General features: G+C 60.3%; 1 protein-coding gene across 16 annotated transcripts in view; it reads left to right on the top strand.

The window, feature by feature from the left end:
• The window catches only part of BRSK2 (BR serine/threonine kinase 2), a 78,269-nt gene that overhangs the window by 17,881 nt on the left and 35,126 nt on the right, over nucleotides 1–25,262 (top strand). For all 16 annotated transcript variants that reach the window (XM_054437792.2, XM_054437776.2, XM_054437780.2 and 13 more), the window contains exon 2: nucleotides 25,032–25,126. In XM_054437792.2, coding sequence (XP_054293767.1) covers nucleotides 25,121–25,126 — 6 coding nt within the window. In that variant the 5' untranslated portion in view covers nucleotides 25,032–25,120. The remainder of the gene's footprint in view (nucleotides 1–25,031; nucleotides 25,127–25,262) is intronic.

Genomic DNA, 25,262 nt, shown 5'->3' on the forward strand with positions numbered 1-25,262 from the left:
CCTGCCCAGCCTCCAGAGGCTCCTTCTTAGGAGATAAACTGGGCCGGGCGTGGTGGCTCACGCCTGTAATCCCAGCACTTTGGGAGGCCGAGGCAGCGGATCACGAGGTCAGGAGATCGAGACCATCCTGACTAACACGGTGAAACCCCGTCTCTACTAAAAATACAAAACAAAAACAAAAATTAGCCGGGCATGATGGTGGGTGCCTGTAGTCCCAGCTACTGGGGAGGCTGAGGCGGGAGAATGGCATGAACCCAGGAGGCGGAGCTTGCAGTGAGCTGAGACCTTGCCACTGCACTCCAGCCTGGGTGATAGAGCTAAATTCTGTCTCAAAAAAAAAAAAGATAAACTGAGCCACACCTGGGCTGTCCCTGCCACTCAGGACCCCAGAGAGCTCAGCAAATTGCATGGGCGGCGAGTGGAGCTGGTATTTGGCAACACAGGAGGGCGGGGGCCCAAACCCCTGCAGAGGATGCCAGCAAGCCCCAGGCTCTCAGGATGGGCCACACGGAGCTGGCATGAGGAGGCCTGCAGAGGCCAGGACAGCTGTGTGTCCAGCACTCGGCCCCCTGCTGGCTGTGCTGCTGGAGGGTGCGGGGGTGGGCCTGTCACTGGGCCACATCCCAGGGCCTGGGGAGGGGCTGGCAGGGTGTCAGCCTGCAGCCTGGAGAAGAGGAGCCCAGGCATCTGCTCCCTCCACGAGGTGCACGCATGTGTGTGCATATCCGTATGCAGGTTTGTGTGCGCCTGCATACCTTTGTGTGTGTCTGTGTGTGTATATGTGTGTGTGTGTGCATCTGTGTGTGTGTGGCGCGTCTGCATGTGCAGGTGTGTGCGTGCGTGCAAACGTGTGTGCGCGTGCATGTGTGTGCAGGTCTGTGCATCCTTGTCTGCCTGCACCTAGGATGACAGGCAGAGGCTCCTGGGGTTTCCCAGGGAAGGGGGTCCCAGGGTCATCACGGCAACTTGATAGCCATCCCCTGGGCTGCCGAGGGTGGGGCCTGGCAGATGCAGAGTGGAGGGAGCTGCAGGCCCTGGAGGAGGCTGCTGTGATGGCTGCGGTGTCTGCGTGGGCCCCCCACATCTGCTCTCTCCTTCCCACCCCAGCCCTCTCTGAGCATGGTGTGGGTCACTGGCTCTGACTGGCTCCCGCTGGCCACCTCTGCTGTGTCCACTACAGCCCCACTGCCTGCAGAGGGCCCTGCTGCCCCCTGTGCCCTCTGGCTACACCATGGTGTCCACACAGGAAGTGTGTTTCTGGCCCTACAGAGTCCACTTGGGGGGCTTCTCACATTGGACCCTTGGCCACAGTGTCACCCTCGTCTTCCTGCATGGGCCTCCCCTCCGAGGCCCTTGTTCCTGCCGCCTGCCCTGCATGACCTTCAAGGAAATTGCCGACCCCCAGGAGACCCCTTCCTTCATGGGGTGCCTCAGGCCCCACCTCTGCAGGGGTTCTAGACCCTCTAGGGGCCTCAACGCAGCCCCTAAACTAGGACATTAGCTTCAGAGACTGAATCAGCAAATAGTTACAGGATTCAATCAAAATGTTTCATCGGGCTAATTTTACAAGATTGAATTGTGAAAACCAGTTAATAGAAGTCTAACGTGATCATCTGGCTCCGCTGGGATTGGGTCGCACCGCCTCCAGGCAGGTGCCGCCTCCAGGAGGGCTTTCCCAGAGTGTGGGACGGGCCCTGCAGGGAGGGGCTGTTTGCTGCTCCATTTGCCCAGTGTGCCCTCAGATCCACAGCCTCAGGGCACCTCTGCCCTCCAGGGAAGGCCGCCTGGGTCTCCTACCCACCCTGGAGCTGAGCCCACCTGCCCTGCAGCTAGATGGAGCCTCCTCCATCACCTCCTGGTGGAGGGGTTCCTGGTCCCAGGTCCTTCCACTCCAGAATCCACCTTTGAGCCCCATACTCTGCAGCCCATCCTCTGGCCTCCCTGGGGTGAATGGTGAGGCTCATGGCGTGGGGAGCACAGGGCGGGCCTGGCCTCGGGCCCCAGCCTCCCTCCACCTGTGCCTAGAGCCCACAGTTCCACTGCTGGGGCTTTCTCTTGGCCACCTGGCCAGTTCACCTCCCTGTGTCCAGCAGCCCCACACTCATGCCCCAGGGATCAATCCAGCTCCTGCTGATCCTCTCAAAGCCCCTGGCTTTGGGGAGGGTGGAGTCCAGGGTCCCAGGTCACCATCCACCTTAGGAGTCCAGCGTCCAGCCCCAGGGCAGCAGCCATGAGGGAACTGGGGAGAAGGCTGTATGGGGTGGGGGTCTTCACACAGCGGCCACCAGGCTGGGGGTATCCTGAGGTCAAAGCCTGTGCCAAGTCCCCCCGTCTTCCCAGGAGACACCTGAGTGCTGTGGCCACTCCTTGTCAGGTCCAGGGCCTGGACCCTTAAGGACACCCCTGTGGCTGCCATCCTGACAGGCAGAATTCACTGCAGACCCTCAACCTGATGGCACAGGTCAGGGTTCACGTCGGAACCCTCCCCGCTGGTCCTTATTAGATCTGAGAGTGAGTCAGGTGGGGTGTGTGTGTGTGTGCACATCTGTGTGTGTGCAGTGGTATGTGCGCACATCTGCCTGTGCAGGGGTATGTGTGTGCACGTCTGCCTGTGCAGGGCTGTATGTGTGTTTGGCTGTGCAGGGGTGTGTGTGTATGTTTGGCTGTGTGGGTGTGTGTGTGTGTTTGCCTGTGCTGGGGTGTGTGTGTGTGTGTGTGTGTGTGTGTGGCTGTGCTGGGGTGTGTGTGCATATCTGCCTGTACAGGGGTATGTATGTCTGCCTGTATGGAGGTGTATGTATGTCTGCCTGTGCAAGGGTATGTGTGTGTGTATGTATCTGTATACAGGTGTTTGCCTGTGCAGGGGTGTGTGTGCGTATGTCTGTGCAGGGGTGTGCATATGTTCTGCCTATGCAGGGATGTATGTGTGTCTGCCTGTGCAGGGGTGTGTGTGTGCACGTTTGTGTGTGTGTGTATGTGTCTGCCTGTGCAAGGGTGTGTGTACACACATCTGTGTGTGCCATCTGACCCTGGAGGCATGGGCCTGGCTTTCCTCAGGGCCTGCAGTTCCCTCTCTGGTTCTCTGCCCTGCCCCAGCCATCCCCTTCACCCGTTGCAGCCTGGAGCTGGGGGAGTCAGGGAGAGGCTGGGGCTGCAGACGGGGCAGCTGGCATCCTCATGCTCTCGTGCCCGCCTCTTCTCCCTGTGCTCAGTCATGCTGCTTGGGCCGTGGGAGTGGAGCTCCTTCGCACAGGTGTTAGTCATCTGTGTTTCCTTAGAGATTTACCCGTCCGTGGCTCATTTAAAACAGTTGGGGTGTTGGTGGTTTTGTAACGAACTGGTCAGAGCACCTTCCATGAGAAGGGCCTTCTCCCCCAGTTCACCGGGGCTCCCCTGCTCAGGGTGTGCCGGGGGTTTTGAGTCACTTCTGTGTCTCCTTGGAGGCTGCGTGGCATCCGCGGAAGTTGGCGTCTGTGCCGTGTGGTTCCGTTTATGGGTGTTGTAGAGAAGGCGCCGTCCAGAGACTGAGCCGCTGCTGAGGCGGGTGGGGGGTGTATGAAGGGCACGAGGACGCTTTGGGGGTGTCAGGTATGTCGGCCCCCAAGTCATGGTTTCACACGCGTGTGCTTTAAATGCGTGCTGGCCGTCACGTGTCAGTCGTGCCTCCACAGAGCTTCGCGAACCACCGAGATGAGGAGCTTGCCGGAGACACAGGTTTTCTGAGCACACCAGCGGCTCCAAAAGCAGAGGGAAGAGCCCTGCGTGCAGGTGGGGCGCTCATGGCGTCGGCCTCGCAGAGCGGTGACGGACGCAGAGTCCGTGTTTGGGGGGGTTTGTGACGTCGGCCTCGCAGAGCAGTGACGGACGCAGAGTCCGTGTGTGGGGGCGCCGTGAAAGCACCCAGCGTAGTCAAGCTGCTGTGTGTGATGGGTGCTGGGCCTGCAGACCTCGGTGCTTTGAAGGCCCCACTGCTGAGCACAAGACGCCACTTTTGTTGTCGTCAGGCTCTCTGGTCCCCGGGAGTGGACTTGGGGGCTGTGAGTACAGGGGCTCACACTGTGTCTCCGAGGGCTGGTCACCCACCCAGGCACACCTGTGGCCCTGAGCCAGCACTGCCTGACGCCCGCCCTCAGGAGCCCCTGCCTGCCTAGGGTGGGGCCATCGGGGAGGCTGGTCCTCCATTCTCAGGGGCTGGGGGACACCCCTTCTGGTTGAGAAGGCCACAAGTGGGGCCCCCCCTGGCAGGCACAGCACAGCACCACCCAGACCACCGTGGCCTGAGGAGGAGCTTCGGCAGCCGCTTGGTAGGAGGGCCTTCGACGGCCCTTTTGTGCAGAAGGTGGGTGTTCCCCGGTCTCAGAAGCCAGGGCCCTTGCTGGCTGGGGTGGGGGCTCCAGCCCAGGGCCCCGCTGAGTGGGGCAGGAGCAGAGGCGGAGAGAGCAGCCGTGCGTCTGCCTTTTCTGCTTCCATCACCATGGTAACACATGGAGATCTGGCAGGAAGGAGGAGGGGGCGGGATTTGGAGGAGGCAGCCCAGGTTTGGAGACCAGCTGGGGATCCTCAGGGGCCTAGGATGGGGGCTCCAGCCTCAGGCTGGCTGGTTCCTCCTCCCTGGTCACTGAGCCAGCCTTGCTGAGGGGAGAGTGGGCTCTGGACGTGCTCTGAGCTTCCTTCCTCATAGCCTTGCTCCTGGGCCAGATCAGCAGGAAAGCAGCCAGTGCCCCGCCATGGCCTGCCCGGGTAGAGTCCTGAAGCTGGGTCCATAGCAAGGGGCACAGTTCTGCCCCATCTGGCCCTAGTTTGGGGAAGGAGCCTGGCAGGGCACCAGCCTCACCCCGTGAGCCCTGAGGGCCACGCCAGCCGATGGGCACGTCCCCGCCGGCCCTGCACCCCGCCCTTCCTCCCTCTGCTCCCCAAGAGAGCCCAGGTCTGGCCCAGTGGTGGGCAGGGGAGGGGCCGCACATCACAGAGTGCCAGATGGCCACACACTCCCGGCCCACAGCTGCTCCAGCCGCGCTGCCACCTTCCTCAAGGCCAGACCTGGCTCTGCCCGCAGCCCAGCCCAGCAGGTGCATGCCACGCTCCCTGGCTGGCCAGGGCCCCTCAAGGGAGGAGTGTGTTCACGCGTGAGGGATGCAGCCCCCGCAGCAGGGATGGGGGACCTCGCCAGCCCCTGGTGGGCTGCACCTGCTGGGAGGGCCAGCTGTGTGGGTTCCTACGCTGGCACTGCCTGCCCCTGTGTGGGGAGGCTCCTGCCCATTGGCCCGGCCTGGCATCCGAGCCCTCGTCTTGCCCTCCCCAAAAGAGCTCTGCCCCCTGTGCTGCCCCGTCCTGTGGGGAACGTGGCCTTGGTCACCGGCCTTAACAGCAGCCGTGTGGTGAGTGAAGTCTGAGCTGTGCTGCCGCGTCCTGTGGTTGGCGGAGTCTGAGCTGTGCTGCCCCGTCCTGTGCTTGGCGGAGTCTGAGCTGTGCTGCCGCGTCCTGTGGTTGGCGGAGTCTGAGCTGTGCTGCCCCGTCCTGTGCTTGGCGGAGTCTGAGCTGTGCTGCCCCGTCCTGTGCTTGGCGGAGTCTGAGCTGTGCTGCCGCGTCCTGTGGTTGGCGGAGTCTGAGCTGTGCTGCCCCGTCCTGTGCTTGGCGGAGTCTGAGCTGTGCTGCCCCGTCCTGTGGTTGGCGGAGTCTGAGCTGTGCTGCCGCGTCCTGTGGTTGGCGGAGTCTGAGCTGTGCTGCCCCGTCCTGTGCTTGGCGGAGTCTGAGCTGTGCTGCCCTGTCCTGTGCTTGGTGGAGTCTGAGCTGTGCTGCCCCGTCCTGTGGTTGGCGGAGTCTCAGCTGTGCTGCCCCGTCCTGTGGTTGGCGGAGTCTCAGCTGTGCTGCCCCGTCCTGTGGTTGGCGGAGTCTCAGCTGTGCTGCCCCGTCCTGTGGTTGGTGGAGTCTCAGCTGTGCTGCCCCGTCCTGTGGTTGGTGGAGTCTCAGCTGTGCTGCCCCGTCCTGTGGTGGGTGAACTCTGAGCTGTGCTGCTCTGTCCTCTGGTCGGTGAAGTCTGAGCTCTTTGGTGGGCGGGGCCGAGGGAGCAGGTGCCCTCAGAAAATTCAAGACAGGGTCGGGTTGTAGGGAGGACGTCCAGTGGTGGGAGGGGCCCAGTGGAGCTGGGGTGTCTGTGGGAAAACTTTTACTGAGCCAGGGACAGTGGTTGGGGGGTCAGATAGGGCAGCCCCAGCCCAGATGGGATCCTCCTGCCTGCTGAGAGTGGGCAACGGTGCCCTGGCTGCACAGATCAACCCAGGCCCATTGGGTCACTAGCCCTGGCCACACACAGCAACCCCACGTCCCAGGCCCATCGGGTCTCTAGCCCTGGCCGCACACAGCAACCCCATGTACCAGGCCCGTCGAGTCTCTAGCCCTGGCCGCACACAGCAACCCCGCGTCCCAGGCCCGTCAGGTCTCCGGCCCAGGGCATGGTAGTGGCAGTCACTCCCGAGGGGCGGGACCGCCCACGGCCTCCCACCGTGCACGCCCTCCCTGACTGCTGTAGGCGTGAGGGCTGGACGGGCGGGGCTCACTGCAGGCGCTGCCCCCAGCACCCCAGGCCCTGGCCTCCTTCTTCTCATGTTAGGAACCCACGTTCAGAACCCCCATTCCTGGGGAGGATGGGGCTGGGCAGGGACTGGGGTGCGTCTCTCCCCATCTCATGGCATCAGCTCAGACCTAAGCCAGGATCTCTGGCTGGAGCCAGCCAGATGTCTAGCTGCCATGAGCTCCCCTGGGGGCTTCTGCCTCCCAGATGGCCCCTGGGGACGGCCCCTCGGGACACCCTCTCAGGTGTGGTGTGCCCTGACCCCACTGTCCACTGGGGTCAGCCCAGGAGACCCTGCCTCTGGCCCACCCGTCCCACCCCTGCAGCCCCTTGCGGGGGCCACGGGGAGACTCAGAGGCAGTGCCCCAGGACCATGGTAGGACACTCATACCTCTTGGAGGCCAGGGGCTTCTGCAGGGCCTGAGCTGTCTCTGTCCAGCCCCGAGGGCCCTGGCAGTGGTATCTCTGCAGGTGGAGGGGCCCTGTGCCCAGACTGTGCCCTGGCCTTCTGCCCTGGGAGCCCTACAGCCCACATGGGCCCTGACATCCAGCTCCCCAGTAGAACTTCCCCAAGCCAGGAAGGAAGTGGGCATGGGCGTCTGGGGTCTGTGTGCCTGGAGCTGAGCCATGTGGCCTGGGCTCCCTGCACTGCCCACCACCCACTGACCCCGACCACACAGGTCCACGGCGGGGCCTGGGAAGAACGGGGGAACCAAGAGGAGGGGCCTGAGCTGAGCCTGGGGTGGTGGGGCCTGGCACCCCCACTCCATCAGCCCCTCCTGCCGTCCCTGGGGGCATCAGTTGCCCCAGAGCCAAGGAGCAGCCCCAGGTGCTGGAGCTCAGGCGAGGACAGGTGGGTAAGGGACTGCTGCTGCACAGTGGTGGGCAGCCACAGTGCCCGGCTCTGCCTTCCGCCCCGAGGAAAATGGGCTGCCTCCCACACTGGACACACAGCGCCGGCCACTTCCTCACACGCTTTACTGTAGCCAGACTTGGAAATAGTCATGTGATCCCCAGTGATAAATAACTGCGTTTTCTCTATCTGTGCTTAGTTTAAAAACAATTGTTCATTAATTTAAAAGGAAGAGTTTCCCTTCAAACATAAAGACATTCAAATTAAAGATATTCAAATTTTTCTGTATGAACTAAGATTTGCGCTGGTCAAAAATACCACACCCCAAAGTTGCCATTGTTCCATTGTTTAAAGTTCTGCGTGCAAATAGAATCTCCAGAGGCCGGGCAGGAGGAGGACGGCCTGGGAGTGTCCAGGCTGCTTCTCCACCTGGACAGCTGTCTCCATGCCCCTGTGGCAGTTTGAGGCTGGGGATGCCACTGCCCCACAGTGTGCTCTGGGGATCTCAGGGCGCTAGGAACTTCCCTCTGCAGAGAGTTTGCATCACTGGGATCCCAGGATGAACTTGTGTGTGGAATGCAGTGTTCATTAGAAGCTAAGGAGCCTCAGAGTGTGCTAAGGTGCAGCTTCAAAGGCAGCAATTGTTTGGAACTTAGGCCAAGGTGGATTTGTGTTTTGGAAATGGCATATATTTCATCACTGACATTGTTTAGTGTAGGGTGATAAAAAGTAGACTGAATTTTTTTAATTAAAATGAAATTTGCATAATATAAAATTAACCATACAATTCAGGGGCAGTTAGCCCATTCACGGTGCTCCGCAGCCACCACTGTCTAGTTCCAGAATGTTCCACCCCGAGGGACCCTGTGCCACACGTCCTCTTGCCCCTCCTCCATCCGTGGGAGCGTGGCCTGCCTTCCGTTTCTGGACGTGTCACAGACATTGGTCCCACGCCGTGCGTCCATCTGTGTCTGGCTTCCTTCATGCAGCAGAACGTACTCAGGGCCATCCCTGTTGTCATCCCTGTTGGGGTTTCCTTCCTTTTGAGGCTGAACGCACTTCCCTGTGTGGACAGACCACATTGTTCGCCTGTTGTCTGCCGTGGACACGTGGCTGCCTCCACCTTGTGGCTCTCAGGAGTGGCACGCTGTGGACGTGTGTGTGAGTACCCGCATGGGTCCCTGAGCTCAGTGCCTGGGAGCATAGACCTCAGAGTGGTCATTTTGTCTTTACCTTTTTTTTTTTTTTTTTTGAGATGGAGTCTCGCTCTGTTGCCCAGGATGGAGTGCAGTGGTGTGATCTCGACTCACTGCAAGCTCCTCCTCCCAGGTTCACGCCATTCTCTTGCCTCAGCCTCCTGAGTAGCTGGGACTACAGGCACCCACCACCACGCCTGGCTAATTTTTTGTATTTTTAGTAGAGAGGGGGTTTCACCATGTTACCCAGGATGGTCTTGATCTCCTGACCTCGTGATCCGCCCGTCTCGGCCTCCCAAAGTGCTGGGATTACAGGCATGAGCCACTGTGCCTGGCCCTGTCTTTACCTTTTTTAAAAAATTAGTTCATTTATTTTTCTGAGACAGGGTCTCACTCTGTTGCCCAGCTGGAGTGCAGCGATTTGATTCTGGCTCACTGCAGCATTGGCCTCCCAACATGCTAAGATTACAGGCTTGAGCCACTGCACCTGGCTTGTGTTTAACTTTGAGGAGCTGCCAGACTTTCTCATTGGACCCAGTTTTAGTCAGCCTCATTTGGGTTTTTAAAAGCCCCAAAGAAAAGGCAGCCCTAGTCCCTGCTGGACAGCTGGCACCCCTGCCTGCCTGGGGCCTGCTCTGCCCCCTCGGGTCCCTCACTTTCCTTCATAGAATTCACTGTCTTGGAGGAACCCGTTACCTGCTCGCTGCCCACAGGGTGGTCCCGGCAGAGGACTTGGAGTGGCTGCCCCTTCTGTTGCACGGGCTCCACCACGGCCTCCTCGGCCACTGTCCTCTGGGAGGGCAGCTGTGGTAAAGGCCAGAGCTCCCAGCTTTGGGCAGGTGAGTGCCCCTGGCAGTTTTGTTCTGTGATGTAGGTTTTTCAGACTGGGAAAAGTTGAGAGTTTCAAAGTCCATTGCCAGTGGGAACTGGAACCAGGCAAGCTGAACCAAGTTCATTAGTGCTCTTGGCAACCTCAGGGCTCACCTGGTGCACGGGGACGTTTGCAATGGCCAGGGCCTGGGGCCACCCGAGCTAGGGCAAAGGGAGGGGGAGGGATGTGTTTATAAAATTTCTGTTTTAATTTCAAGTACAATAATGTTGGCAGATAAAAACACACAAACCACAGCACTTTGATTTTGTCAGTAACTCTTAAGAGTATGGAGGGTCCTGAGCTGGGGGGTCTCATGGGCACAGAGTATGATGCCCGTGAGGACGTCCTTCCAGCCGTGCAGCCCGTGGACCGCAGCATTGAGTGTTCTGTTTCCTGGGTAGCACGTCTGCAAAATCCGCTGTTTTGCAGAGTCAGTCTTTGAGAGATGCTCTTGTAAGAACAGGTTTTTAGGCTCATGTGCCCCCTTCCCAGTGCCCGTCACCCCTCCCTGAGGCTGTGGCCTGGGCTCACCTCCCTCGGACCGAAGGGCTTCCCACACGTCTGTGTCTAACACGTTCCCCCGGCTTTCATTTAACTACCGATGGCTGTATTTAGCCTCGGTTTTGGAGGATACTTTTGCTGAATGTAGAATTCTGGGTCTCCTTTGAATGCTTAGTAGGTGCTACACCATGGTCCTCTGCTGGTGAGAGGCAGCCACCACTGAGGCCCCAGGTGTGATGTGCATCTCTGGCTGCTTTTGAGGTTTTCTTTTTATCCTTTGGTTTTGTGAGTTTCGCAGTGACCCGCCTTGGTGTGTTCCTCCAGGTGTCTGTCCTGCTTGAGTTTCAGTGAGCCCCATGGATCCACGGGCTGATGTATTTAGTACATTTGGGGAAACTCTTCATTGTTCTCTCTTAAAATGTGGCCTCTTCAGCCAGGTGCGGTGGCTCATGCCCGTAATCCCAACACTTTGGGAGGTCAAGGAGTGCAGATCACGAGGTCAGGCGTTCGAGACCAGCCTGGCCAACATGGTGAAACTCCATCTCTACTAAAAATACAAAAATTAGCCAGGTGTAGCGGCAGGCACCTGTAATCCAAGCCACTCGGGAGGCTGAGGCAGGAGAATCGCTTGAGCCTGGGAGGCGGAGGTTGCGGTGAGCTGAGATTGCACCACTGCACTCCAGCCTGGGGGATAAAGCGAGACTCCATCTCAGAAAAAAATAAAAATAAAACGTGCTCTTTTCCCTGTTTGCTCTCTCCTGTATTGAGGGACTCTGGGAACAAGTGCCTTAGACTATGAGGGGGCCCCGTAGGCACCTGACATGCTGTGAGGTTCTCCACCTCCCTCTTTTGCTTTGGTGCTTGTCAGGATAGTTTCTGCTGGCTGGTCATCGAGGTCACTGTTCTATTGTACCCACGCTGAAGTTCAGCCAATCCACTGAATTACTTTCGTTTGTCTTTTTCTCCAATGAAATATATATATGTGTGATATTATCTTACCCTTTTCTGAAAATTCTAGCATTTAGATCACCTGTGTCCTGCTTCTGTTGGCTGTTTCTTCTCTTGAGAGTGGGTCACACTGTGTCCTGCTTCTGTTGGCTGTTTCTTCTCTTGAGAGTGGGTCACACTATGTCCTGCTTCTGTTGGCTGTTTCTTCTCTTGAGAGTGGGTCACACTGTGTCCTGCTTCTGTTGGCTGTTTCTTCTCTTGAGAGTGGGTCACCTGTGTCCTGCTTCTGTTGGCTGTTTCTTCTCTTGAGAGTGGGTCACACTGTGTCCTGCTTCTGTTGGCTGTTTCTTCTCTTGAGAGTGGGTCACACTGTGTCCTGCTTCTGTTGGCTGTTTCTTCTCTTGAGAGTGGGTCACACTATGTCCTGCTTCTGTTGGCTGTTTCTTCTCTTGAGAGTGGGTCACACTGTGTCCTGCTTCTGTTGGCTGTTTCTTCTCTTGAGAGTGGGTCACCTGTGTCCTGCTTCTGTTGGCTGTTTCTTCTCTTGAGAGTGGGTCACACTGTGTCCTGCTTCTGTTGGCTGTTTCTTCTCTTGAGAGTGGGTCACCTGTGTCCTGCTTCTGTTGGCTGTTTCTTCTCTTGAGAGTGGGTTACACTGTGTCCTGCTTCTGTTGGCTGTTTCTTCTCTTGAGAGTGGGTCACCTGTGTCCTGCTTCTGTTGGCTGTTTCTTCTCTTGAGAGTGGGTCACCTGTGTCCTGCTTCTGTTGGCTGTTTCTTCTCTTGAGAGTGGGTCACCTGTGTCCTGCTTCTGTTGGCTGTTTCTTCTCTTGAGAGTGGGTCACACTGTGTCCTGCTTCTGTTGGCTGTTTCTTCTCTTGAGAGTGGGTCACACTGTGTCCTGCTTCTGTTGGCTGTTTCTTCTCTTGAGAGTGGGTCACCTGTGTCCTGCTTCTGTTGACTGTTTCTTCTCTTGAGAGTGGTCACCTATGTCCTGCTTCTGTTGGCTGTTTCTTCTCTTGAGAGTGGGTCACCTGTGTCCTGCTTCTGTTGACTGTTTCTTTTGGGAGGGGTCCCATTTCCCCACCTCTTTGCATACACTGTAATGTTTCATTGGATACTGCATGTTGTTTATTTAGAGTAGCAGTTCAGACTGAAGTAGGAGCCGTCATCCTGGAGGGGCTCCCTGCCTGTGTTGGGCACGTTGGGGGCTGCTCAGCCAGATCCAAACAGGACTTCAGCTGGACTGGGACTGGGGGTCCCTCCAGCAAATTTCTGTTCAGCTCTAACACATATCCAAGGGACTGAACCCCTGGGTGGGGAAGTTTTTTTCTTTTTTTTTTTCTGTAGTGCCATAAGTGCCTGTCACTAATAGAAGCTCAGTGAATACCTGATTGATTAACTGATTGATCGGTTGATTGATTGAATGCAGCAAGTGTCTGGGAGCTCCCAGTTACAGGTGCGTGTCAGGTGTGAGTCTGGGCACTTGGAGGGGGGCCTTTGCTTAGCTGTGTTTGTGGGCTCTGCAGATGCATGTCAGGTGTGAGTCTGGGCACTGGGGGGCCTTCGCTCAGCTGTGTTTGTGGGCCCTGGGACGTGATTCCCTCTTGGGTGGTGTTTCCAGCCGCTGGCTGCCCAGGCAGCTCCAAGCACTGAGCTGTCAGGTCGATGGTGTGTCTATGTCTTTCTGTTACCTTGTTCTGCTTTGCTGGGAATTTTCTCATTTTTTCAGTCCTTAGTTAAATAGTTTCTTATTCTAGCAGTTACTATTATATTTGATGTCTTAGAGCATTTTTTTGTTTCTTAGTTGTTTTTGTAGACCTTGTTTATAGATGCAGCCACTCACTAAATCCTAGCACACTGGTACAATCAACAGAATTTTTGAAATACTCGTTTCTGGCCAGACACGGTGGCTCATGCCTGTAATCCCAGCACTTTAGGGGGCCATGGCGGGTGCCTCACTTGAGGTCAGTGGTTTGAGACCAGCCTGGCCAACATGGTGAAACCCCGTCTCTATTAAAAATACAAAAATTAGCTGTGTGTGGTGGTAGCATGCGCCTGTAATCCCAGCTGCTCAGGAGGCTGAGGCGGGAGAATCACTTGAACCTGGGAGGCGGAGGTTGCAGTGAGCCGAGATGGCGCCCCTACACTCCAGCCTGGGCGACAGAGTCAGATTCCATCTCGAAAAAAACAGAAACAAGAATGTTTGAAATCCTGATTTCCTGAGGGCTGGTGCTCCCGATTCTGCTCCATGCTCCGCGCCTCCTCCCGCACCCGGGTGCGTGGTCGTTCGTCTCCAAGGAAGCCTGGTTGAGTGCGGAGCCTCCTCTTTCTTGGATAAGAGGGAATGTTGTCTTGTCTGAGTCTCTGGAAGGCAGGGCCTCTGCCCGGAGGGTCGGTGTCCATGCATGCATGCAAGTGTGCGTGCGTGCGTGTGTGTGTGTGTGTTTGTGATGGCCTAATGGGCAGGAAGTGGGGCAGCCTTGTTAGGATGAGACAGATTTTGCTGCAGGGCCCGCCCCCGCTCTGCTGGGTGTGAACCCGACTACCCTTCTTGTTGGCCCAGAGAGGGGAGAGGCTGGCCAGGGCTGCCCCAACCTGTGCACACCCTTGGCAGATGCTCCAGGGTGTCTGCAGCCACACCTGAGGCCTGCCCTGCACTCTGGCTGACACAGACATTTTCAGTTTCCCAGGTCCCCTGGAGACAGGCGGGCCCAGGCCTACCCCCTGCCTCCTCTGCCTGCCTGCCTGCCTCTAGAAGGTTCTTGAATGTTTTGAGGTTCCCCCATCATGGCCAGGCTCCCTCTTGTTTAATTCAGGAAGGTTTGACAGGTGAGTGTGAGGTCCGCCAGCCTGGGCCTGGGCCCCTCCATGTAGGCCCTGCCTGACCCCCGTGACTCCCCCAAGTCCTGTCTCCACCCCCTTGGTCCCCAGATGCAGCCTCTTCCTCCACTGCCTGGGCTGTCCCCTTGGGACACACCTCCTCCCTGGCTGTCACCCTCTTTGTGGCCTGCCTGGGGGACTCCTCTGGTTACTCGTGTCCTCAGCTCTAGGTGGGGCCGGCAGTCCTGGGGGCTCAGCCTCCGTGTGGCATCCAGCCGGTGCCCAGCAACTCCCTGTTTTTCCACCTGACCTTAAGAGCCTGGCCTGAGCCTCTTACGGGGAGGGGCCTGTGCCCCCCAGGGCCCCCTCGGCCCTCCGGCTGGGTGCTGGCAAGTAGGTTTCAACCCTGGAGCCTGACTGGGGCCTCCCACCGGCATCTTTCATTTGGGTGCAGAGCAGAGAGGGGCTTTGGGATGCTCACAGCGATACCCTCAGATCTTTAGGATTCAGATCTTTGGGCTGCCTATGGGCTCCTGGCTTGGCCGACCCTGGGCCTCTTCCTGGTGCAGTCCCAGGCTGTGCTTTGGATCCCAGGCTGCGCTTTGGAGGGGAGGGACAGTGTGGGGGCTCTCTGCAGGGCCTGAGCGGAGCAGATTGATTAAATCTTGGTGAAGATTTAATCTTCACCCCCCAGGACGGGGTGTCAGGAGACCCCTGAGGCCAGGCATGTCCGGGGTCACACCCAGGAGGGAGGCAGGCATCTGCAGTCTGGCCCTGGCTCAGGCCCACCCTTGCCCATCTCTGGCTGCAGAGATGCCCGCCTCTGCTTGGAAGGGACCTGGATCCTGGAACAGCCTAGGGCTGGGAAGCTGCTTCCTCCTCCACAATCTGGTCCCCAGTGGGAGCTGCATCCCACCTTTGTTTGGGTGCTGGGTTAGGAGGCGGGAGCCAGGCAGAGGCAGGGGAGCAGCTGCAGTGCGTGTGAAATGCTTCAGGGTGGCATGAATTTAACTAGAGAGGTTCTTTTCCAACGTGAGCAGTTGTCTCCCAAGAGATGCGCCGCCCTTCCCTCTGTGCCTGGCACTGGTGGGTGGTGGAGGCTGTGGGATCTATTGATGTTCTGAGCGTGTGCTGAGGGCCTCGCTCCTTCCTGCCCTCTGCCCCAGCTCCTCTGTCGGGGCTGTTACCATGGGTGTGCGGGGTGGGGGTGCATAGAGCTTGGGTGCCCCCAGACTGAGGAGGCCGAAGGGTCAGGGAGCAAGGGCCTGGGTGCTAATGAAGGAACAAGGCTTCAATGTCTGCGGCAACTTCAGAGGCCCCTCTTGGGGCAGGTGGGAGGACCCCCAGCCTGGGGAGCAAACCTGCCGGCCCAGCACCAGGGTCTCTGCCGGAGATGTGAGCATGGCGGCCTGACCAGGGCCTGGGAGAGGAAGGGGCAGGTGGGGGCGGGGGCGGGGCAGGTGGGGGCAGGGGCGGGGCAGGTTGGGGGTGTCACTGGGTCTGCTGGGGGTCTAGCCTGAGGTTGGGGTGCCCCATGGGGGGAGGGTGGTCCCTGTGCCTGTGCCGCATCATCGGGTGTATTCAAGGTGGGGTCAGAGCCAACTGTGTGTCGGGTGAGAGCCCAGCCCAGCCCTAGCTGTGGGCCCCCCATGAGCCCCTCATGGGAGCATGCAGGTGGGTGATCGGGGTGAGCCAAGTAGATTGGGGGGCAGGGGCTGGCCAGGCCTCATCGCAGCTCACAGCCCCCAGCCCCCTCCTAAGCTGTTTGGTACCCTGTGTGTGCAGAGTCCCAGGTGGGGCCTGCCCTCCTCCAGCCTCTCCTCCACCCTGTCTGCCGTGTGCCACCCATGGGGTGCTCTGGGGAGGGGTGGGCGTCCCTGTATTGCTGGGGGAGGTGTGCTGACCACAAGGGGAGCAGCTTATTGGGCCGAGGGTGGCTCAGGATGCATGAGGCTCTGTGGTGGGCCCTGGCGAGTGAGGAGCTGCGGGGACAGTGCAGAGGTGCCTGTGCACCTCCTGAGTTTGCAGTTGCTAAGGTGCCCACACCCCCAGGATGCATGGCTGACAGTCCCCACCGGGTGGCCTCAACAAGGTGTGGCCAGGGCGGGGCCTTCGAGGAGCTGAAGACCTGCTTCCAAGGACACTCCTCCCTGACAGTCCTGTCCATGGTGCTGGAAGAGCTCTGGTAGCCCCACAGGCAGGCAGGCCTGACCGTCCAAGGCTCAGCTGCCTGTGGGGAACTGGACACACTCCCTCCAGAGTCTCACTTTTGCCAGCTGTTTGCCCAGTGCCATGTCCACTCCCCAAGCCACGACCAAGGGGGTGATGGAGATGAAGCTTATGCCAGCCCCAGCTGGGGGCCGCTGCCCGCCTAGCAAGCCCCACAGCCAGTTCCAACCTGGTGATGTGGTGTCCGGAGGATGGACCTCGAGGTCTCTCAGACCTGGGTTTCTGAGCTCCTCAGGTGTCTGTGTCCCCTCCTGGGAAAGGGAACAGAGCTTTGTGAAGATCAACGGGAGGGCAATGCAGCTTGGGAGCCTTAGCTCAGCCAGAGAGCAGCCCGGAGGGTTGATGTCCAGGTACCTCCAGGGCCCATGCACCCAGGACCTCCCTGAGAGCTGTGCCTCCAGGTACCCAAGGCCTCCCCCAGAGTGGTGCCTCGTGGGGGATGCGGTGCCTCGTGGGGGACATGGTGCCTTGTAGGGGACGTGGTGGAGACGGTGGGGTCGTGGCCATCCAGGCTTCAGAGACGGCAGAACCGGGGACCCTCCCGCATGTCCTGTCCTTAGTATCTTGAGGCTAGGGGTGGGTTCGAGACCTCGTAAATACTTCAGTGCGGAGCCTTCAGTTAGGAGCCGAGGCCTCTGGCCGGGTTCAGGCACATGGAGAGTGTGTGTGGGGAGAAGTTCTGAGACTGTGAGGGGTAGGGGTGTGCTGCGGCCACAGTGGTCCTGGAATTCGAGGTGCCTTAGGAGGTTCATGATGAAGGCCGCTGCCCACGGACAGTCGTGTGAGCGGAGGACGGCACTCGTGAGCTCTCTGGGGCTCCCCAGACCCGGTCGCTGAACAGCAGAGACATTTCTTTCGCATTCTGGAGGCGGGAAGTCCAAGATCCAGGGTGGGCTGGCTCTTCCGAGGCCTCAAGGAAGCCCTGCCCCAGGCCTCCCCCGCTGGGTGTTCCCGGTGCCCCAGGCTTCCCCCGCTGGGTGTTCCCGGTGCCCCAGGCCTCCCCCACTGGGCGTTCCCGGTGCCCCTCGGCCTGCAGAAGAGCTCCCCCACCCCCACCGAACCTCACGTGGTGCCCCTCCCCACTGTGTGTCCCCAGCCACACTTTCCTCGGCCTTTCTCTGATAGGAAGGCTGGTAGTTGGGTTTAGCATCCACCCCAAATCCGGGGCTATGTTATATTGAGATCCATAACTTAGAAACCTCTGCAGAGGCTGTTTTTCCAAGTTGGGTCACATTCGTGCGCCCCAGGCATTGGGACACACATCTTTTTGGGTCACCATTCCACCCCCGCATCCTCCAGCTGTGATGTGGGGACATGGTAGACCCCTCGGCACCCCTGTGGCCTCCGGAGCTGCTCCGTGAGCCCCACCATTCCCCTGGAGTGACAGCGGGTCCTGCCAGCCAGGTGGAGGGAAGTCTCTGCTGGCTGTCCACCTGCCAGGCCCTCACCCCCCCACTGCCTCATGTGGGGGGTGCCCCAGCACTGGGTGGGTCTGAGTGTGGGGGCAAGAGGAAGAAGGACAGGGAGAGCCAGGTGGGGACAAGGTGTCCTTGCGGGGTGGCCCCCACCTGCCCTCAGAATCCCTCCAGGCAGACAGTGGGGGCTGTGTGGCCAGTGTGGGAGTTGGGGATAGGTGAGGGACCCCCTTCACTGGGGTGGGGCCGAGCGGCAGGAACTCCCCCAACATTGAAAGGAGAAGGGTCCAGGACCCTTCGCCAGGACCTGGGCTGCTTTGTGCCCCGGCAGGACGGGACAGCTACACACCTGCTGCCCCACCCTCCATCTGCATCCAGCCAACAGGCGTTCCTCCCATGCTTCACCCTCCATCCTGGCCTGGGAGGCCCAGGCTGAGGACCCGTTGGGACTGGTTGGACAGAGGGAGTCCTGGGGGCCAGGCAGGGCCCTGTGGAGCCTGCTGGGGCTCTGTTCAGACAGATGGGGGCTCTGGACCTGGGCCTCTGCCAGGTGGGCTCCCTGGGACCAGCTGGCCCGGGGGTGGGATGCAGGGGCGGAGCAGGACCCCCTGGCCTTCATGCTTCCCCTTTCTGGGGCTCGCACACAGCACCTCGTGGGCCCAGAGTGCTGGCGGGAGGGGTGTTCTCCCCGCCTCCATGGGCAAAGAATCTGGGGCCCTTGTCAGAGACCGCGGGGTCGGTGGGATTGGCGCCCAGGCCCTGCAGAGACCGTGGGGTCGGTGGGGTTGGAGCCCAGGCCCTGCTGTGATGCCACGTGTTTCCCACTCAGCGAGGCTGTTCCTGCCAGGCGTGGGGACTCGGACCCCGGTCCTGAGTGCTGCCCGAGCCCTGGGATGGGAAGCCTGACGTCTGCATCGTCCTGCGCTGCGTGGCCGGTCGGTCCTGGTGCTCTCAGCACTTGGAGTCTCAGCTCCCCGGGTCATCAGTCCAAGCCACTCAGCAGGTGGCTTTGGCTTAAGGCCTCTGAGGTGGGTCTGATGAAGGCGTCACCCAGGGCTGCCTAATCTGCAGGCTGGGCTGGAGGGGCTACTTCCTGGGGGGTCCTGCAGGCTGTGTGGGGGCCTCGGGTCCTCAGCACGTGGACGCCCTGCAGGGCACTGCTGCCAGACATGCCCACTGGGCTCCCCTGAGCTCCCCAGAGTCCAGGAGGAAGCTGTGGTGTCCCTGTGATCTGTGGATGAGGCCCACTTGGTCCCAGAGGTGCGGGTTGGTGACAGCGACGGGGCAGGTTGTCACCTGTCCTGGTCTCTGGGAGCTGCCTCGGTGGGGTGGAGGCAGGGCAGGCCTGTCCAATGACCCCACCTCTCAGGACGTTTCCTCCGTGCAGCCTGGGCCAGGGGCCACGGGAGGTTCTTCACCTACAGGGGACGCATTCAGCACCAAGGTCAGCAGCCCATCCCGAGCCCCCGACACCCCCGCTCGTCTCCTGCCCTGCGTCCTCTCCACTGGCCTTGGGGTAGATGAGCCGCCCCCGTCCTTTCTCTCGGAACCCGCCCCCTTCTGGGTGAGGGTGGGTAGCAGACACCTGACAGGGCCCCCAGGTGGCACTCCAGGCCGTGGCACTGGGTGTGCACCGTGGAGATGGGAAGAGGCGTGGGGTGGGGGAGGGCATGGGGGGGACGCTGAGCTTCCTGGGTACGCCTGCCCCGGGGCCGGTGCCTTAGGCTTCTGGAGAGCGGATTTGCGGCCTCATGGCTGGGGAGGGCTGAGGTTCTGCTGTCCGGTGTGGTGCCGTGGTGAGCACACCTCACCTGTCCAGCCTTCCCCCTAAACCCAGTGCTCCGGACGGTGGGCCGGCCTGGCTCCTAGCCTGTGCGCGCCCATTCAGGAAAGCAAACACCAGCACACACGGGTCCCTGTGGGGCCTTGGGTGCTCTGGGCACCCAGCTGCGTGGGACGGGCAGGGCCACGTGGCCATCAGGGCCTGGATGGGGGCCTGGCACGCAGCGGGCACTGGGGATGTGTGCGGGGCGTGCTCTGCTGGCAGCTGGGCTTGGGTCTGTGGGGTGTAAATACCTGAGATGGCCCCTCCAGAGGAAAGAAGAGGCTTGAACTGTCACTTTATTCCTTTCAGACTCCGCAGGAGACAGGACACGCTGGGGAGGACGCATGTAGCCCTCGGTGGGGTGCCCAGTCCTGGCAAATCTTGGTCTTGAGCCTGGTTCTGTCCCAGCAAATCTAGGGTGTGCAGGGAAGGCCCTGGGGTGCTGGGAACTCGCAGAGGCCCTGGGTGAAGGCGTTGCGTGTCTTCTCTGCATGACTCCTGCCTGGCCCTGGGTGAAGGTGCCCCATGTCTTTTCTGTGTGACTCTCACCTGTGAGGTGTTCTCCCTCCAGTAGGTGGTTGCTGGCAATGGGGGTGGGGGCAACGGATGGACCAGCAGCCACGTGGTGGGGAGCAGAGAGGGCCTGGGGGGTGCAGACACAGTCAGGATGTGGCGGGGCCGCTCAGCCAAGGGCAGGTGGGGAGGGCCCTGGAGTGGCCAGCAGCAGGCAAGCGCATGAAACGGGACCACTCTGCCTGGTGGGAAGCCCCCTGAGTCTGCATGCGAGGGATGGGGGGGCAGCACCCCAGGCTGTCCCCATACCTGCTGCGCAACTTTAGTCTGGTGCGTGCCGGGGCGGTGACAGGGCTGCTCAGGGTCCTTCCCCACTGCCAACACTGCCACCTGCCCCAGGGACCCCTACCCAAGCTAAAGAGCAGCCGGTCCAGCTCTAGGCTGGCTTGGCTCCTGGACCTGCAGCCCCCCATCCCCTCTCTCTCCACAGCCCCACTGGCTTCCTGGGGGCAGGGCGCTGCCAGCAGAGCTGCAGAACTGAGCCCTCACTGCCCCTCCAGAATGTGCCAGCCCTCCTGGCACAACCCTGCCTGCCAGCCCTCCTGGGTAGCTGAGTGCAGAGGCAGGGGCTGTCCTGCTGCCCCGCCCGGCCCAGGCAGAAGGCCCCTCACTTCTTGGCCGGCCTGGGACTTGAGTCAGGGTCTGCTCTCAGATACCACGTGCAGGGTAGTCCTGGGGCTCCCTTTGACTCTCCTGGCTGGCTCAGGAGCACCTGGGGGCACCCGTGTTAATGTGCTAGTCTGCTCCCTAAGGCCCAGCATCCTCATGGCATATCCGTGGCTTCCCTGGGATGCCCTGGGGCTCCACATGCCCAGGCCCTTCCCTGTGGGGGGCACAGGGAGACCCAGCACTCTTGGGCACCCGCCGGCGCATGCTCCCACAGAAATGGGGCCTGGCATGAGCTGCTGGCCCCCGCTGCTGTGCGCCGCCTGCCCCCTCAGGGCCCTGAGCAGTGATCTGTGGCACGGTGTGCCTTCCCTCTCAACAGCCAAGCCTGTGTTTGTGTAAAGACAGTAATTAGACATGGACTCTCAATTGGAAAATAAGCCACAGTGAGTTGCAGGGGGAGATGATGTAGGGTGGCCCTGGGCTTCCCCACTCCAGCTTCCCGTACCCCATCCTTCAGGCTACGGTCCACTCAGGAGGGCCTCTCACAGCACACTCCCCACTCCCTGCCTCCAGAAAGTGGCAAAACTGCTCATAACCCAAACATTCTGCTCAGAGAACCTCGGAGCTGGGGGATACCAGGACGCAGAGGCCTGCACTGCTGCCTAGGACCCCAGGAAAGCTTTACCTAGGAGGGACACCTCCATGCTGGGCTCTGAGGAGTGTGTAGGAGTCTTCAGAGTACAGTAATGGGGAAAGGACTTTCTAGGCATAGGGGCAGCAAGTGAAAGAAGATGGAGGCAGGAGGAGTGGCCAGAGCTCCAGGACGCAGCTGGGGATGGCTCTCCTGCACCCCAGCTTGCGTCGTGGCTGCCTTTACCTGAGCCACTGTGAGGCTCCTGAGCATAGGCAGGAGGCTCTCGGTGGCTGTGGCTCCTCTGACTCTGTTGCTATTCGAGAGGCCACCTGCAGCCCCCAGACTCCAGCCTCGAGGACGTGGGCAGGCTCTATGGATGCGGCAGGCCCACCCCCAGTGACTCCATCCCCTCCATGGCCTCCTCTGGGAAGGTGGGGGCTTGCCAGGAACGCCTTCTTCCACATGGTGCGCTGTCCTCACAGCCCTTCTGAGCCACATGTGCTGGCAGGGAATGGAACCAGTTTCCTCATCTGAAATGGGGGTGAAGGGGGCCCCACTCAAAGCAGTGCCTGGAGCAAGGCCAGTGCTCCGAGACTTGGCTGTCCTGATTTCTGGTGGGCCCAGCAGTGTCCTTTCAATATCGGCTTCTGGGAAGTTGGCCCAGGTGGCTGTCAGGCTCCCTCCCATTTTCAGTCCCCACTTTCTTTCCTTTTCTGGAGGCAGGACTGTGCTCTCCACACCTTTTGGCTCCTGTCATTCAAGGATGTGTGTGCACACTGGGAGTATGCCTGCATGTTTGTACATATGTGTGCATGATGGTATGTGCAAGAGGGAGTGTGTGTGCACTGCGGGTGTGTGCATGTGCACTGGGGTGTATGTGTGCATTCGTGTGTATATGCATGGGTGTGTGTACAGGTGTGTGTACTGTGTGTGCATGGGTGTGTGCACACAGGTTACTGGGGGTGTGCACTGGGTGCTTGTGTGCACTGGAGGTATGTGTGTCCCGTGTGTGTGTGTGCCCTTCACATGTGGGCGTGTACACTGGGTGTGTCCCGGGTGTGTGTGCACGGGTGTGTCCTGGGTGCGTGTATGTGTGTACACAGGTGTGTGTGCACGGATGTGTGTCCTGTGTGCATGCGTGTGTGCACTGGGTGTGTCCTGGGTGTGTGTGTGCATGGGTGTGTGTCCCGGGTGCATGGGCATGTGCATGGGTGTACTCGGTGTGTGGGCATGTGCCCATGGGTGTATGTGCATGGGTGTGTCCTTGGTGCGTGTGCACAGGTGTGTGTGCACGGGTGTGTGTCCACTAGGTGTGTGGGCGTGTGCATGGGTGTGCGTGTGTGCACGGGTGTGTGTCCTGAGTGCCTGTGCACATGTGCACTTGGTATGTGCACTGGGTGTGGGCACAGGGGTGTGCACTGGTGTGTGTGTGCATGCATAGAGGTATGCACACATCTAGGGGTGTACACAGGTGCGTGTCTGTGTGTGTGGCCACATGTGCTGTCCCTGCCCAGGGCCCTGCTGCTCTGTAACCAGCATCCTGCCATGCTCAGCAGTGAGCATCTTCGGCGGTCTGATCAGGTTTTGCCAGTTTAACAGCTGCCCTGTGCCCTTGGTGGCTGTGCCCTAATGACTTCCCTCCTGTGTGGGGCCATCTTTTGTGAAAATGCAGAGCCACCAGGGCCTCGTCACCCACCCTGGGAATGCTGTCCCGGTGCCCTTCGGGGCTTTGACCACAGCCTCCCTCCTGCTTTACCCCGTACCCTCATGATGCCCTGGGGCAGGGTGTGGGCCCTTCATCCTTTGGGGTCTCCTGATCACTCTTGAGGGGTCTCCTGAGGGTGCCTCGTGCTGGGCATTTCTGGGTCATTTCTTCCCTCCTTTGGGAGCCTCTGTCCTGACAAAATCCTCCCAGGAGTTTGTCCTGAGAGTTTTTAGGAGCTCGATGGCCTTCGGACCAGAGGCTTTTGTCACGGACCACGCCTTAGCCTTGCAGCCATGTTTGGGGGACATTGAGCTCTTTTGCTCCTTTCCGTTGTGGGGCTGTCTTTCCTGCAGGGACTCCTGCCCTGGGGTGCAGGCCAGCCTCGTGCCTGGGGAGGGGTCCCCCTGCCCTGGGGTGCAGGCCAGCCTCGTGCCTGGGGAGGGGTGCGCTGTGGGCACCTCCAGCCGCCCTGGATTATGGATGAAGGGTGCTAGGCCCTCCTGAGTGCTCCTCTGGCTGAGTGAATCACAAGCCTTGTGCTGGATCAAAGGCCTTCAGGGAGAAGCAGCTCTTCCTACATGAGCACACCCTGCTGAGGCCACCCCCCACCCCCGACACTGGGCTCCCCTCTGTGCCCAGCTTGTGTCCCCACCCGGCCTGCAGCTCCCCCTGCCTCTGGGGAAGCCCGCGTCTTCGGCAAGGTCCTGGGTCCCCCACCCCGCCTGGGCTCACCCAGATCCAGGCGTGACACCACACAAATGAAACTGACAGGGCAAAATAAAGCCAAAAGCCGATGGGGCCGGAGGAATGGAGGCTTGACGTGTGAGACGAATAAAGGATTAATTTCCCACACAAATCAAAGGGCTCTTGCAAATTGGTAAGAAAACGCACACATGTGCGTGCACCAGTATAAAAACGAGAACAGGAAAGGAGCCCAGAGCAAACTCACACGGTCAGTAAACACCAGTGACGTCCTGCGGGTCACCAGGGCGAGGCCGAGTCTGGGTGAAATTTGAGCACAGCGCGTGCACGGAAGGATGGCGGCCACTAAAGCCCAGTGGGAACACCAGCCAGGATCTGCGTGTCTGGGCGCTCCTAGGAGTGGGATCTCCTGTGATAACCTGGGCCAGGCTCTGGGTGTCTGGGCGCACCTAGGAGTGGGGTCCCCTGTGATAACCTGGGCAGGCTTTGGGTGTCTGGGCGCTCCTAGGAGTGATCTCTGATAACCTGGGCCGGCTCTGGGTGTCTGGGTGCTCCTAGGAGTGGGGTCCCCTGTGATAACCTGGGCCGGCTCTGGGTGTCTGGGCGCACCTAGGAGTGGGATCCCCTGTGATAACCTGGGCCGGCTCTGGGTGCTCCTAGGAGGTGGGGTCCCCTGTGATAACCTGATCCCCCCATGGTTCCAACATGTCCCAACATGGAATGGCCCGTGAGTGCACCTGAGGACCTTTGATGGTAGCAGAGGGCCTGGGTTGTGGGCGCCTGGGGGCATCTCCAGTGTCAAGGCCACAGCTCGGGCCAGGTGGTGCTCAGGGATGTGGCCGGGCTGTCCTGGGCAGGGGCAAGTATCTGGCTGTGAAAAGAGTGGGGAGAGGAGAAAGGGAGAGTGGGCCGAGGCGGGGAGGGGGACCAGGACCGTGTGCCCAGCCAAGGCACATTCCCAGAGCACCCTGCCTGCCTTTTAGGTGGGTCTGGGAAGGAAGGGGCTGCGGGACCGCGGAGGTCTAGGGCAGTGCTGCCTGGGGAGCTACCCAGGGCCCGTCCTGGTGTGCTGGGGTGAACACAGGGCTGGGGCTCAGGTGCAGAGCAGCATCTCGGCAGAGGAGGGGTGCCGGTGGGGGTCTCAGCAGAGGAGGGGTGTCGGTGGGGGTCTCAGCGGAGGGCTGCAGTTGGGGGTCTCAGGGCGGGGTGTGTGGGGGACGGCCTTCTTGGGCCAGGCAGGCACCTCCAGGGCACCCTGGCTCCCAGCTGAGGGTGGCTGAAGGCTGGAGGGAGGGGATTTGGGTGCTTTGGGACGGGAGGACGAGTGGGGCCACAGAGACCTGAGAAGCCCAAAGGGCCGGCGTGCAGGGAAGAGACAGCTTTGTAGGGGCAGCATGACGCCAGCACTGAGCTGTTCTGGACAGCGACCCAGGCGGGCAGGGGCTGAGTCCAGCCCTGGAGCGGGTGGGGCCCCTGCTGCCCAGGACGTGGGAGGAGGCCCCCAACCTGCACTGTCAGGCCGGGTGCTCGCTGCAGGCGCCCTGGGCGGGTCTGAGCGCGGCTGCTTCTCTCCCGCAGGCCTGGTGAAGCTGGGGGTTCACTGTGTCACCTGCCAGAAGGTGGCCATCAAGATCGTCAACCGTGAGAAGCTCAGCGAGTCTGTGCTGATGAAGGTGGGTGGGGCCGGGGAGGGAGGCGGGGCCGGTGGTGGGGTGGGGTGGGGTGGGGAATAGCACAGGGGTGGGAGCCAAGGTTGCAGGGACCTGCGGAGCTGAGTGCGGGGGTGTCCTGCAGGCTCCTGGGCTGCCA

Source organism: Pongo pygmaeus, chromosome 9 (genome assembly GCF_028885625.2).
Source record: "Pongo pygmaeus isolate AG05252 chromosome 9, NHGRI_mPonPyg2-v2.0_pri, whole genome shotgun sequence".
NCBI lineage: Eukaryota > Metazoa > Chordata > Mammalia > Primates > Hominidae > Pongo > Pongo pygmaeus.